The sequence below is a fragment of the Diadema antillarum genome, unplaced genomic scaffold, assembly GCF_040938485.1.
Source record: "Diadema antillarum isolate AM-2024a unplaced genomic scaffold, OU_Dant_1.0 seq00000785_RagTag, whole genome shotgun sequence".
Taxonomy (NCBI): Eukaryota; Metazoa; Echinodermata; class Echinoidea; order Diadematoida; family Diadematidae; genus Diadema; species Diadema antillarum.
Genome location: NW_027271673.1, coordinates 175533 through 191133, shown reverse-complemented (window position 1 = coordinate 191133; position 15601 = coordinate 175533). Strand labels below are relative to the sequence as shown.

At 37.5% G+C, this 15601-nt stretch overlaps 1 protein-coding gene across 1 annotated transcript in view; it reads left to right on the top strand.

Moving 5' to 3' along the window:
- Positions 1 to 1949: 1949 nt before the first annotated feature.
- Positions 1950 to 15601, top strand: part of LOC139739159 (beta-1,4-galactosyltransferase 4-like) — a 31419-nt gene continuing 17767 nt past the window's right edge. Inside the window, exons 1-2 of the mRNA XM_071649773.1 lie at positions 1950 to 1957; positions 5538 to 5683. Of these exons, the coding sequence (XP_071505874.1) occupies positions 1950 to 1957; positions 5538 to 5683 (154 nt within the window). The remainder of the gene's footprint in view (positions 1958 to 5537; positions 5684 to 15601) is intronic.

Here is a 15601-nt window from a genome sequence, read left to right as displayed (position 1 = left end):
ATTTATTTTCATTTCATACCATTTTCTCTTCAACTTTTCGTCACATACATAAAAAGCAGGATGCATTTTTCTCAAGAAGTATTCATAGAAAAATGTTGGTACATTTCTTTTTTTAATGGCACAAAGCTTCTACATAGATGTAAAATAGGTCTGTGGCTTAAAGCAAATAGTAACGCTCGGTGAAATGACAATCCTCACGAGCCTTTCTTTAACTCACTGGGTGCCAAATTGACTACTTGTGTCCATATGGGTCTGTGTGTAGAATGTGTGTACATTTTTACTAATTAGCACAGAAAGGGTCTGAGGTGCTTGAGGTGCTGGCACAGGTCTGAGAGCATCATGCATCTTTTCATCATTGAACTAACAGGAACATTAAAGCCGCAGAAAAAATTCTATCCCGAAGGCCTGTTTTCATAAAACAAATAACGCACAAATTTTAATTGGTGCATTGTATCAGTCCATAGATAAGGGCGTTGAATATAATCCCTTAACATACGTTTTACGTTAATTCGAAACGAATTCTCATTCCTTCAACCGACATTGCAGCATCATTATCTTCCGTATGTATATATATATATATATATATATATATATATATATATATATATATAAATAAGGATTTTCACTGATAAAAGCCCTCAACGTACGCTTTATGTTTATTTGATACTAATTATCATTTTTCAGCTGGCATTTCAGCACCTTTATCATTGAACCCTTTACACGACACTAACTGAGGCGCACTATGTGATAGCTGTGGTGTGATATGACGGATAATAAGACCAACGGGTCTGAAACAAGGTTTTATTACCGGTTCAAATGAAACCTGGTGTATTGATGCCTTTATCCAAGAGGCTTTCACCACTACACGTATCTTCTTGGCGGATATGGATACTGGTAAACACCAAAGAGGTTCTAAGTATTATAGAGTAAACGCTAACTATTTTGGTGGGTAAAAAAATGAGAACGGAATAGTGGTATACGCATGCACGAAAGAGGTCGAGTCACAGAGCCCGGTGGCGCCAATGGTAACGCACGGAAGCTTCGAAAAGTTGGGTTGGGTTGGAAAATAACTTTGGTGTAAAGGAAAATAGATATTTATCCATATGCCGCGAGTTTTTATGAAAGAGATACGATTACGAGATGACCAATGTGTTTTACTGGGTTCTCTGCTAAGTAAAATAGGAACCTTCAGAAACGTGAAGCAAAAAAAAAAAGAAAAAAATTGTCAAAAGCATACACACTCTTTCGCATACATGAATGTTTCTGTTTCAATTTCTATTCGCCAAATATTACTTGGTATAGAGTAGAAATAATCCAAAATAATCTTCTTTATTTTCTATGTTTCATGCAGGGACTAATGGTGAAGTGATGTGCAGATAAAATATAATGTTGATGTAAGGATAGATATTGAAACAGACAAAATAAGTTGTATTTAAGCTCTCATATATTTTAGATTCAAGTTCAAGTTCGAGTTCATTTCTATTTTTCCACAGTAGCAATATATACATGTCATTTTATTTAGTGAGAGGAATAATGCAAACAAGACAATGTGGATAATGGACAGAGTTAACAACCATAATTGAAACTTTATTGAGGAACTATACATTGTAAGGAGAACTGAAGTAATCATAGTGATTTATCAATATGCATGGTGCGAAGAAATTGAGATTTAATGAAATAGGATCGAAACTATACATGAATAGACTGCAGAAATATTCTGGTTTAGAGTAAGGATAAACCATATGTCACTTAGAAACAGTACACTCGTGCACACACTTGTAATATATCTGAAATGTAAGTGTTACTATTCTAATATTTGTTTACTGTTGCTGTTTACATAGTGCATGCTACTAGATTGAAAGCGTATAAAGTTACACGTGCCTTGGAGCTGGAACCTCAAGATGAGATTGGATTCTAGCGTTAGAGAAAAAGATTCTACTTGGTTCAGCATGCCCAGGTAAGAGCACCGCTTACTTTGCTAGATTTAAGTAGACCATCGGATAACTGATAACTGACGATGACTGATAATCTGATAACTCACTGTGAGTACCATTACAGGGATAGTATAGTTTTGGTTGAGATAGGGGATTCAGATTTGAACATGTTTGCGAGATGATAAAAAGACCCCCACTTATGACATACGATGTATTAGAGAGCATTTCTTGACGAATTCAAAGATCATATTATGCTGAACATGTTAATAAGACTGAGCCATCCCAAGATAAAGTAAAACAAAGTGGTCGTAATAAAAGGTGGGTCCCACCTTTTTGAGGACCTCTTTCAGCAATTTCAATACCAATTTTCATCAAATGATATTTGAATTTCTCTGAGAATAAACGCTCATTATTATGTCGTGAGAGGTTTGTCATTATCCTTAAAAAATGTTGGAAACCTGAAGCCCCATACAAACAAAAACTATACGATCTCTTTACCGTTCCCTGTAGCCATGATAGCCCAGGCAGACTCTTTGGAAGAGCTGGCATCGCTTTGCGACAGGGCCGGTATTTGGTTTACATTAACTGCCGTCATTGCATCGACGAAAGTCCATTGTATAAAAAAAAAAACGAAATCACTCTAAGGCCTGTCATTGTTAACTTTTAAATCTTTCCAGTCTCTGCTTTAGACGGTTGTGAAATGTCTTTGTTTGTGGGCCTCACTATATAGTAAGTTATTCTTTCAACGTCATTTAGGCCAATTCACCCTTCATTTACCATGCATTCACCATTCAGAATTACCATTCAAGCTAATCTAAATAATTGAAACATCTAATTTGCATACCAATAACTATTCACAAAATACTATCAAGCATGCCATTTGGTAACCTTTTTGCGTTCCACTAGCATACCACTGGCTTTACCCGTCAGAATACCACACAAATTACCATTGGTCTACCCTTCACTATACCGTTGAGGCTTACCATTTAGCTTAGCATTCAGGTTACCAGTGAGCATACCTTTCAGCATACCCCTGAAATTACTATCTAATACCAGTAGTCAACCTTCTTTATACCACTGAAGCCCATCGCTCGCTATCATCATTGGCTTTAACCATTCACCCTTCACAATCAATGTACCACTCACCATCTATTACGTATCACATTCTTTATTCCTTCATTCAATCGGTACATTATGAACTCTATATCATCATGGGCTATTCCACATGATAACGTCGTGACATTTGACTTTTCTTCTTCTTTTTTTTTTGGGGGGGGGGAGGGGGGGGGGAAGGCTTCTTCTCATTTCTACTACCACCACTGAGATGGTGAAACTTACTCCAAATTGCTCATCAATGAAGATGATGATAAAAAATGAAGTGAAACCTGCTTTACACAAAAGCCACACAAGAAGTTAAAATTGAAGAAAAAATGTTCCTATAATGTAACGGCGTAACACGTAACGGCATAACATGTTATAAGAATTTGGAACATCACACAAAATGTGCAAGTATGGTGACAACTGTTACACATTATTTTTCGAGAATATGGGGTTTATAGAATTTCATAACATATATGATATAATTCTAATGTAATCAAAATGGAACAAGCCTCATTGTTCATCTTTTTAAGCACATTATACAGTTTGGCCTAAACTTTTTCAGCCAAGACTGGACCAGGCTAAAATTGTGCAACTTCCCCTCTAAAGCAAAGGCTTCTTTAACATGTTTAAAGAGTGTAAGATCTCCTCTTTCTTGTGGTGCAAAGCATATCACACACCTACGACTTTTTTCCCCTCTGATGTCCCATTTGGTGTGGAATTTCCCATTTACACAATCAATCTATACTTTATGATATCTCATATCATATTCATGAATAAAAATTATGCGATGTATACAGTATGATAATTCAAAGCAGTTAAAAAAAATTAGAAACATCCAAAGGAACCTAACAAATCACTAAAATCCAGAGTTGTCTTTGTTTATCAGCTGTTTATGGGCTTCACGGTTTGTATTCTCTTCCTTTTCTATTTTTTCTTTTCTTTCTCTTTTCTTTTACTTCTTCTGCTCTTTGTACCTTGCTGTTCTAGCTTTCAAAATAGTTTCGTCATTAGTACTTTGTGTCCTATCTCCATTGCAACAAAAATTTACATTGACACTTATTTTTCCTGATGGAACACGCGGTTACAAGCTTTGCTTTTGCGGTTCCTTCGTATTTATCATAATATAGAGAATTGTCTTTTATGTACATATGCTGGCACACTTTCTTGTAATGACCAACCTAATGTCATATTTTGTACTTTGTTAATTTGTTTACCCTTTTTGTTTCCTTTTTGTTAAGTACATGTACAGATTTGATGTGATGTGGAATATGAAAATAAGCAGCTGGAACTGTTCACTGTGTCTCAAGTGTAAGACCAGTGCAGTTTCTGTAATTCAATTCAATTCAATATTCAACGGCCAAAATTGTACAAGTAGAGTGAAAAAATCTTATCTGTGCAAGGGAAATTTTCTTACTCTTGTGTTTTAGCAGCCAAAAGCTATACATGAGCCATTTGGGGTTCCATAACGCGGGTACAGGTCCTACGTGTGCTACCATCGCAGATTCTCCGCTTCTCGACCTTTTTGTTAATGGCGGCGGGTCGTTCAAATGGCCCCGCTTACAAAGTTCAAAGTTCAAAGTTCAAGTTCTGAAGCGTGCGCGTACTCTATGGGCATAGAACCTCTTTGATGACCACTTTTTTTTTTCAAGACAAGATTTTTCTCCTTTTCTCTGTGAAATTGACAAGCTGGATCACTTCAAAGCCTCACTCAAGACTAACATTTTCACCAGCCATTCAATTGCTTTCTCATTTGGAGGAGTCTGCGTCTTTGAACGTTTCCACAACAGTTCAGGCACTGTCAGGAGGACTAATCTACCGGACTATGCAGCCTGCTCTTTGCGATGAATGAATGAACGAAGCGGGATCGTATCATCTTCGTGGTTGAAGCTCTCTCTTCACACGAGACCCCCATTATGGAGGTCATCCCACGAGGCCGACACCCGCTAGTCATAAGGCCCACGAGTTCGACATTGAAAAAAAAAAAATCCATGAGCCATGTACAGCCCACGAGTCATGCAGCCTATGAAGTTGACACTAGACAAGCAAGGCCCATGTGTCCGACACTAGGCAAACAAGGTCTACGAGTTCGACACTAGAGCGCAAAAAAGGCCTACGAGTTCGACGCTATAGGTAAAACGACCCACAAGTTCGACATTACATCACGAGGCTGATTGTGCCTGTCTTGTGGGCATTGTTTGCTTAGTGTCAAACTCGCAAGCCTTGTTTGTTTAGGCTCCAACTCATGGGCTCTGCGACTCTTGACACGGGCTGTGTGTAATATATGATTTGTGGGTGCCGAACACGCGACGTGCACCCATTTTTCAAATGTCCAATCTCAGGATTGCCTTTTACACTACCATGGACGGTGTGATTATATACGACATTGCTCAGCTAGACTCGGGATCGAACCTGGATCATCTGGACTGGTTTTAAAAAAAACACAACGACAAAACCAACAAATAATGAATAATTGCCACTTTGTTTTTGTCTTTTTCCCTGCAGAATTTTGGCGTCGAATCGGAAGCTCCTGCTAGGGTTGCTTGTCTTCGTGATTGGCACCCTATATCTTTGCGTTCTTCTCCAGTCCAGAGCAATAGACTCCAACACAAGCGAAAGACTACGCCAAGATTTAGTAGCGACCAACGCAGGTGAGATATCAACCCACTTCGCCCTCCCCCCAAAATGAAGCACTAAACAACACATTTAAACAACTTTCTCTCTTCACTGAGTTCATGATATGACGTAATTCGTGTCATCGATCAACTTCATTAATGGCCGATAGCGTGGGGTGGGGACGAGGGGTCGACCCTGCCGGAATGAACACAGTGTCTAACAGTGTGAGAAACACAGTGTGAACACATTGTGAACACAGTGTGAAATCTCTTTACACTGTTAGATTCGAGCGTTTTAACAGTGTAAACACATTGTGAATCATCACTTCACAGTGTGACACAGAACATTAACCTCGTAAACACTCTTTGAACACCAAACCACAGTGTCAAATCATCTCTACACTGTTAAATTCGAGCGTTTTCACATAGTCGACTATTTGACCAAACTGTGAACACACTGTGGGACACTGTGTTCTTTCCAGTAAGGGCGGGGGAGGATGGTCCGATTGAATCGATATTCGTTCCCTGCTTAACGGGACACATTCAAACATGGTATGGTGTACTGACCTTATTTCAAAACATTCCGGAATAACTCCCAGCAGGCAATCCGTGCCAAGGAGGCCCGTATATGCATAACTCTTTTTTCTCTGGATATATTTTCTATATATATATTTTGTCTATAGATTTTATTTTCTATAGATGGAATTTGATTCTATTATTTTGTTACCCTGAACACCAATGTATTTCATTCGACAACCAGTAAACCTAACTGAGAGGGCTATTCATCAATACAATGAAGATGAATGTATAACAATAAGAATAAAAATGGAACCGTTCCATTCGTTGCTCCCTAGTGACTGTAGGTCAGCAGATCATACGTTTCAACTCGAGAAAGCCTTTGAGTGAGTACAGCTAAGCGATTGTCGCCTCAACGACAGTCGCTGTAACCATCGCTACTGTCGTTAACTTCTTGTATATATATATATATATATATATATATATATATATATATATATATATCTCACTGGCGGGCCTTGGTGCATTGTATCCCTATGTAGTAGACTCTTGACCAGTCGTAGTTAGAGTGCAACTCCAATTCGTCACAAAGTTGACTCTTTTGAAAGTACCGCTTGGTGATATCAAAAGAAAAAAAAAAGAAAAGCCTGTGTACTTATCGAAATAGGACATGAAATGATAAAAGAAAAATACGCACAGATGTATAGATTGCCAGAATTTTTCATGATTTTAACCGAAGAGTGATATTGGTTTCAACCACCCATGCAATAATAGGGAAGGGGTTATAATGCTACTACTTAATGTACACCCATTGGTTTGTACCAAAAATCTCATAGGAATATATTTTGGTAGGTGATTCAGCAGTATCAATCAAAGCCGCTGTTTCTATGTTTTTACAAGCCTATATTATATGATTCGATGCTATGACAACTATTTGTCAGTAATTTTCTTAAAACAATTTAATCTCTAAAATGAAAACAGTTATTTATTGAAGATTTGTTTGCGGGCTTTCGGACGACCTACAAGGTTGACGAATTGGAATAACTTTTATTTTCAAATATCAAATTTATGTAAAACGCTTCCTTAACTATACTTTCCATTACGACCATTATTGCAGAATATCATGGTACATTAGTCTTTCCTAATCATGCTAACACTCAAACAATATTGGTTTCGATTAACGAACTGATTATGTACCTATACTATCTATCTATCAAAAATCATTATCTATTATTTTGATTATAAGATAGAAACTAGAACTAGAAATAAGAACCGACTCAAGTCATCCCTACCCTTCGAACAAAGAACAACAGATGGGTTCATTGATACAACCTGTTTTTGGCGAACTGCGTTTATTTTTGACTTTGTTGTTGCTTTTTAACACATTTATGTTCTAATAATAAACAGGGAGCCTATTCCCAGCAAGCACTGCTTTTCGCTATGGTCTTGTGTTTCACTTTCTATCGCAGATTATCTTCCATCATCCAGCCCTATTACATTTTGTTTAGTCCAAAGTTTGTCTATGTGCTTTTGTTGTTTCTGTGTTGGTGTTGTTGAGATTATTATTACGCACTCTGTGTTGCGCCGCTCTGCGGTCACGCCGCTCTTTCGTAGTTAAAGGGGAATGAAACCCCAATGTATATATATATTCTTTTTTTTTAATGGAGTGAATGCAGCAACGTTAGTAGAATACATGAGTGAAGGTTTCAAGAAAATCAGACGACCTGTTCAAAAGTAATGATTTTTAACAGTCTTGTTGACGAGACTGCTGGGTCGGAAGACTCCTATACAGATCATGACATCACATATTATGCATTACGATATCAAGAAAATGTTTTCGCATACCATAATGAAAATAGCGTTATACTAACTTCTTTCAAAAGCATGGGGAATAATATTACCCTTGACGTGATGTAAGTAACAAATCCAGGAATTTTCTTTAGATTTTCTTTATACCATAGTGCATATCTGACGTCATGATCCAGCGGTCTCATCACTAAAATTTCAAAGATTCCTAACTTATGAACGGATTGTCCGATTTTGCTCAAACATTCACTGATGTCTGCTATAATAATACAGTTGTACTGCTGTGTTCACTCAATCCGCATGACATTGTATTTATAGGTTTCACTCCCCTTTAACTCTAAAACACAGCCATTTGCTTTATTTTTCAACGTATGCCTATGCCTATATATTTTCTGATTTCTTTTTTCGTGATTTGTCATCTTTGGCAAGTGAAAATTTCATGTTATGGAACTCGCCTTATATTTAGCTTTTTGAAGTCTACGCCTTGCAAGCAATGTTTCTATCTATGTTTATGATTAACTTGGAAAATGTGGAATATGAAACAACTAAAGCCCAAACAAGCAAACTTTCGAACGTGAAACACAACAGATGATATGAAATAAAAAAGAGCAAAATATCATGGTATACCATCCCTCGATGTTCACCCATGTGTGAGGAAGTGAAGATGAGAACAAGCCAACAAAAATTGTCATGGTGTAAACAGCTAAAATGATAACAATAACGATAATGTATAAACTTTTTAAGCGTCGAATCTTATGCGATTGATATCAATATTCCGAAGAGCAACTATTGCACAAACACACACACACACACACACACACACACACCATTAGCGTGGGCACATAATGTAGCATTGCCTAATTAGCCCCAAGACTATACGTGCTTATGTGGGAAATATAAACACACAACCGCAGAATAAGCATTTACACTGCCAGCCTTTGACAATATATATTTTTTTCTCCCTGACGATTATATCCCAGCCCCTCCCTCCCTCCTTCAACCGAATGTTTTAATTCGTCATTTCCCCCAGACACTAGCTAAGGTTGGAGACGGAAATGACCTCATTGTTACCTTAATTACTTGAGGGAGAAGTGTTTTGCGAAGAAGCCGACCCCAAGCTGAAGATCAAACCAAGCAGCAACATGTCGTATTCGCACACACTACATATTGGTGTCACACTGTAGAAACTAACCCCATATAGGTGTTACAAGTCAATTATATACATGAATGCATAAAACATTAATGTTTTATATTCACGTAAGCTAATTTCTGTTGCTCAAAAGTCCCTCAAGAAAGACTACTGTTTCATCACTCACTATTGCCACCATTTCGTTTTCGCAGAAACATTTAAAGTTGACCTTCTGAATCCGAAGGGGAAAAAAAGCAAACCAATCTTACCAAAATGAGGTATTCATACATCACATCCCCTCAACCCTGCTGCCAACAAAATGTAATGATCGTGTGCAATCTGCTGTTGCTTATTTTGACACGATTAATTGTAGTGTATTTTGGTACCACAGGTATACGGCATACAGGTGACAATCAGCGGAGTTGGTCGGTGCTATTACTCTCTAAGAAAATGGAGTGAAAATAGTCACTCTTGAAGGAGTGAATACAAAAAAGAGTGCAATTAGAGTGAAATGGAGTGAATTTTGAGTGAAAATGTTCATTTTTACTCGTTTTAGAGTGACCTCAGGGATCACTCCAAAATCTTTTTTGTATTCACTCCTTCAAGAGTGAATATTTTCACTCGATTTTTTTAAAAGAGTAACCCTGTCTGTGCCAATAAATCAAATGTACACATATTTCACACAAGAACATATACACATGGAATTGATGGGGCATATAAAGAGTTAACAAGAGTAAGACCAAATAGAGACGAAGTTTCCGATTCATGTGTCTGTGTCACGTGATCTGAAAATAGTTTGAACGTCCATGGCAAAGTGCAGTGACCATGAGGTCAAGACCAAAATATACAGCACGCATTTAACTATTACAGTAGACTCCCGTTATAACGAAGTCCTCGGGACCGGCAGTTTTCTTTCGTTGTATCGAAATTTCGTTATAACCAAACAAAAAAAAAAAAAACAACAAAACAAAACAAAACATACAAACAAAGAGCCGATAATGATGTGGTCTGAATCTTTACTTCGTTGTAACCAGAATTTCGTTATAACCGTGTTCGTCATGAAGGGAGTGCACTGTATTCTGTAATAGTATGCTGTATCAATTCATGCGGTGAAAGGAGAAAGAAAATTAGGGAGACACAAGATATTATAGCACTCAATGAATGTTTACATTTTGTCGCACCTGATCCAAAACATCAGGGAGGCGAATAATAACAGCATCCCGCAGAAAGTCTTTTCACTGCTCTCGCCTGCGGGTTTAACACGCGTGAATCCGAATGACGGTATTTGTCATAACTTGTAGCCGCCAAAGTAATCTCCACATTACCCATCCCGTTCTGGTGTTTTGTTTGCTGCTAAAACTGTCACATTGTCCTCATTAAAGTTGACTTTTTAGCTTTGCCTTCGTAGTCTATATTGATGAAGATTGGATGAAACTGGGCAATTTCCTAAAATTTCCCTCCCCCCCCCCCATAAAAAAAAAAATCTTTAAAAAATGCCCCCCCCCAAAAAAAAAAAAAAAATCAATTTGGCAACACAAAGACATCAATGTATGAATGTTTCTAAAATTTGTAGCCAATTTAAGGATTAATTGTGGATACGAAGATTTAGGAGCTGTCGCTAACCGATATGATTATTAAAGATGTTCCACCTTTTTAAATACATACTATAACATTACGGTAGAATAAGGTATATGTATAATATTGGGCTATTTCATTAGGTGTGCTTGTGATACGGATGCGGTAACTATGCGTATAAGTAAGCAAAGCCGATCCATTGAACTTAGGTGACTTTACGAGGCCTCTCAAAGTGTCACTGTATTCTATTAAAGGGGTAGTACTATCACATGCATGTTAATTCCCTATATGCAGAAGGAGTAGAAGAAGGTGATGATCCGTCAGAAATTATACGTACATTTTCAAAGTCTTGATTAGATTCTTACACTTATGTCGTCATTATTGGATATCAAAGAAACCTTCAAAGGTATTTCTGCCGTCATGGTGAAAGAATGCAATAGAGAAAATGTGAAGAAAATTCTACAAACCATTATTTCTTAAAATGGAAAAATTACAAACATTCTCTCAAACTATTTTTGACAAACGTGAAGGGTAACATCTATAACCCCGGCTTCTCGAGGACAAAAATCACGAGCCCTTTCATTGTGGTAGGGAAAAAATGGATCAGAAGTACAAAATATGTCATTTTCTTTTAATTTCATCTATATATTACTTTGTCCTCTACTACTATGACATCATGAACTGTTGTAGTCTTCTTTTTCAGCGAAGATGACACCAAAATCTTAAAATACCATAACTTAAAAACTGATAAGACTTTGTCTTCAAAAAGCTTCCTCAAACTTCACTGCAGTGTGTTCTACATACAATATTGTGCATTCCCTGAACACACCTATAAATTTAGGATAGATTCCCATTAAACGTCAAATTTGACTCTATCACGAAGAGTTGATGTCAAACTAATAGAAATCAAACATTTCATAGATATCTAAAGATAATAAAACATAATTTTGTTCTGCCAACATTCCAGAAATATATCAGGATATTATTATATTAGGAAATATCAAGTACAGTAGATCGGCCATCCACAAATTATCATTTATTTTGAAAAAATTAGGTTAACTTTCAACTGTATTTTTTTTCATAATTTCATGTAAACTTTAATTATAGAAGATTCTACTGGTATGTAGGGCCATGTAGAGGCCAGATTTTCTAAACATAAAGCATCGTTAAACAGCGTTAAATGTCCATTTGTTTTTTGGTTTTTTTTTTTTTGCAAAAGCAGAATTTTGTCCCCCTTTGGCTGAAAGGTGATCGGACTTTTGTGCTCCTTCCCTTGCTCCTCTTTATCTGGCTGTATGAACAAATTTCACTGCGCTTGGTGTAGCAATTAAGTTTCCCTTTAATATAACCACACATCGGACATGTGTTACAGGAGTCTTGTTGCCGAAATAGCATACACAGCCATGAGTTGATTAGTCACGGAATCGCACATCTAAGGGCGGTTTGGGGGCAGCCAGGGTTTGAAAGCTATTCAAGGTTTCAGCTATAAATCATCTTCGATACGTTAACTCAGCCTACAACTGATATATATATACACACACACATACATATATATTATATCTATATGTGCATAGACATCTAATACATATTTGATATTTGATATTTTTTGTATATCTGCAATTTCATGGCAAACGGAATATACAAGTACATTTTCTTTTATACAAATTATAGGATTTTTGAAGAAGACTTGGTAAACTTGATGAATACAAAATACAGATAAATGTTCACTAATAGCATAGGCCTCCTATATTATTAATACATGATAATGTATTATTGATATTTATTTGTAGTTAGTCACATAAGCCTTTTCATGTATTTTGTCTTGATATAAAAATGCACTTGATGTAACGAGTGAACAAAAATTCGAAACCTCAAGAACCGTTCTATATCCTGTTTGCATAGTGCAAAGTTACCTTTTTCCTGTGTTGCCACTCTGCGAATAAATAATACTCCTCAACTCCCCCCCCCCCCATTCCTGCTTAACCTTATTTCACTGGTTAAGCGCTCTTTGCTACCACGATGAAGTTTGTTCCCCCCCCCCCTCCCGTGAGTCCCCCTTTAAAGAGTACGCAGCAATGATGACAACAAAAAACAACACCAACAACAACATGCAAAGTATTGGTTAGGGGATTCCCCTCCTTCCAACCCCATACCACCTGCCCACCCTCACCCTTACCCCCCCCCCACGTACTCAAGCACATTTGTTGTTGTTGTTGTTTTTCACGAGCAGTCACTCTACACATAATTATGTCAACATGTTGGCAGTGACCCTACAGGGCTCCTGTTTTGAACCGTATTCTATAGAATATTATAATACACTTGAATTCAAGAAATACACTAAGAGAACATTTTGAAAGAAAAGGGTAACATTCTTGTATCTGCAATGATCCAGGTTATAGTTATGTATGTACATTTAATGTGAAAGAGTTATATCAATTTGCGTGATTTTGCAAGGAGTCTCCAAAATTGATAGCAAATTTGGCCAAGGGTCGCTCTTGAATATTTAGGTATTTCATTTTGATTGCAATGAAAAAAAAAAAAAACTGAAACAAAACTAGCACAATACGTTTGTGCGCATGATAAAGTGTGTCAAGATTGGTTCGTCATTGTAACTGCACACGGGTTTTCAACTTCAGTGGCTGATCCACGCGGGGGCGCACCGGGAGCGCGCTCCCTTCAATTTTTGTTAAAAACACTACAGAAAAAAAAAGGAAACGGGGGGGGGGGGCGCCCCTCCCCCTTTAATTTTGCAAAGGCTCTCCCCCTTCACGAATTCCTGGATCCGCCGCGGCTGCACTCTGTGTTCATTTGGCTAGCGGAGAGCTGAAGGAGGAAATTTCTGGCGTGATCCATCGGAAAAGTCTCAGTTTGACCAGTCGCGGTCACTAAACTATTTTTTGCTTGACCCCTATAGTCCTTTCTGACGAGGGACGATTAAAAGTGATTACTGCCCGAGATGGGGCCCGTAGCAATTTATAGAACTCTTGAAACGGATGATCTTATACAGACACAGTGACTACACCAATGAGAGTGAGATTATAAGCACTCACTGTTCTAGTCCACTGTCAAGGCATCGAGTCCTAAAAAAAAACCAAAACCAAAACAGAAGAGTGAACATTTCTCGTGAATTTGGACGTGATAAGGTAGCTTTTTCTTAATTTTCTTTGTATCTATCGTTGTTCTGTAGTGACGTAATGAACTGTTGACGTCTGCTCATCCAGTGATGGCAACGCTATTAAACTTTGAAAAACATAGCTTGTGAACGGATTGACCGCTTCTCACTCCACTTTTAAAGGGGATGGCTAGTAACTGATCAATGGGAATCAGTGGGAATGCCTAGGGAATGATTGTTCCAATCCTTGTAGGATTAAAGTAATATTCAAGTAATGTGCAGTTAATCGTTAACGATCGCCGCGTCACTGTACAGGCATGCTAACCTGGAAATATTAAACTGCACATTACTTGAATATGAGACCATTCTGAAGCGAACAGTTTTCACACAACAATAGATATATAATGTACTCTTATACGAATCCCACAAGGATTGGAACAATCATCCCCTGGCATTCCAGCTGATTCCCACTGATCAGTTACTAGCCATTCCCTTCAATTGCTGATGTGTTTTACGAATATCGCTGCATTCACTCAATCCACACTATTGACTTTGGTAGTATCCCTTTAATGGCCGCGAGTTGCTTGTTGCCACAGTCACAATTCCCCTGTCAGTCATCATTGAATTGATAAACGTTGAGCTCTGGCTCAAAATTCCGTTCAAATATTTCAAATTATAACAAAAGCGACAATAATCTACAGGGTGACATAATCCTTCGATAGTTTTGCGACGAAATCTTCATAATTTCTAATGTCATTCCCGGTCATTTTCTTGTGACGTCACACGATACTGACTAATCGTTCCACAAGCACCGTTTCTCATCCGCGCTGAACTTTGCATGACCCGGTGAGGTAAAAATAGTCTTCCTGGCTATACTGCCGGATTTAGGGTTCGTCAGATCAGGAAAAAAATAGAAGACACCCAAAACAAAATAAAACACAAAAAACAAACAAACGCGAAGACAACGCATTTTGTTCCCTGAGCCAAAGATGGGTTTTAAGGGAATAGGCGGTTTCATCTTTAATCTTCGCTCTTGTTTTGACGATTATGAACATTGGCGTAATTGCAATTGCATAGTTGCAATGTCATTAGTAGCGATGAGTTTGATAGTAATCAAAATTTTGATTGGTGTTGATAACGATGGAAAGAAAATCATGATGAACCTTATTATGAAAATGACATAAAAGATTAAAAAGTGAACAATTTCACTTTGGAGATTGGACAAGCAGAATGAATTGCGTCTCATCAAAATCAGCTATGAAATAAGAAAGTTTCTAAAATTGGACAAGCTGTTGTCAAAAAAGCATTCAGTCCCTGTCTTCTAAACGTGACTGAACGATCCGGAGCGAAATCCAGAGATGTTGAAACTGGTATATAAAACGCTATGTAAATGTGAACCATTTAATTTCACTCATTTCATTACATTTTATTTTATTTCCGACGAAAGTATACAACAATATGACATTGGCATATAAAAAAGTAAAGTACAATGTGATTTTTTTTTATGTTCAAATGAGATTAAAATGCACGTCATTTGTGTGCAATGAGACAAAACATACTTTTACGTATATGGATGATGAAATGCTTGGGCAAACTATCTGAATCGTAACAAAGAAAAAAAAAGTCGGAAATGGAGGGGACTGCTAAAAAGCCTAGCTTGTAGAATGCAGTTCCCTCGTGAGTAGTAAATTGGTGTAATAATGAAACGAAACGATAAGACATATTACTTGGGAAACAAAACATAAAACAAATACGCACAGAAACGCACACACAGACAGAAACAAAGCAGCTTTCTCACATACGCGTGGAAAGAAAA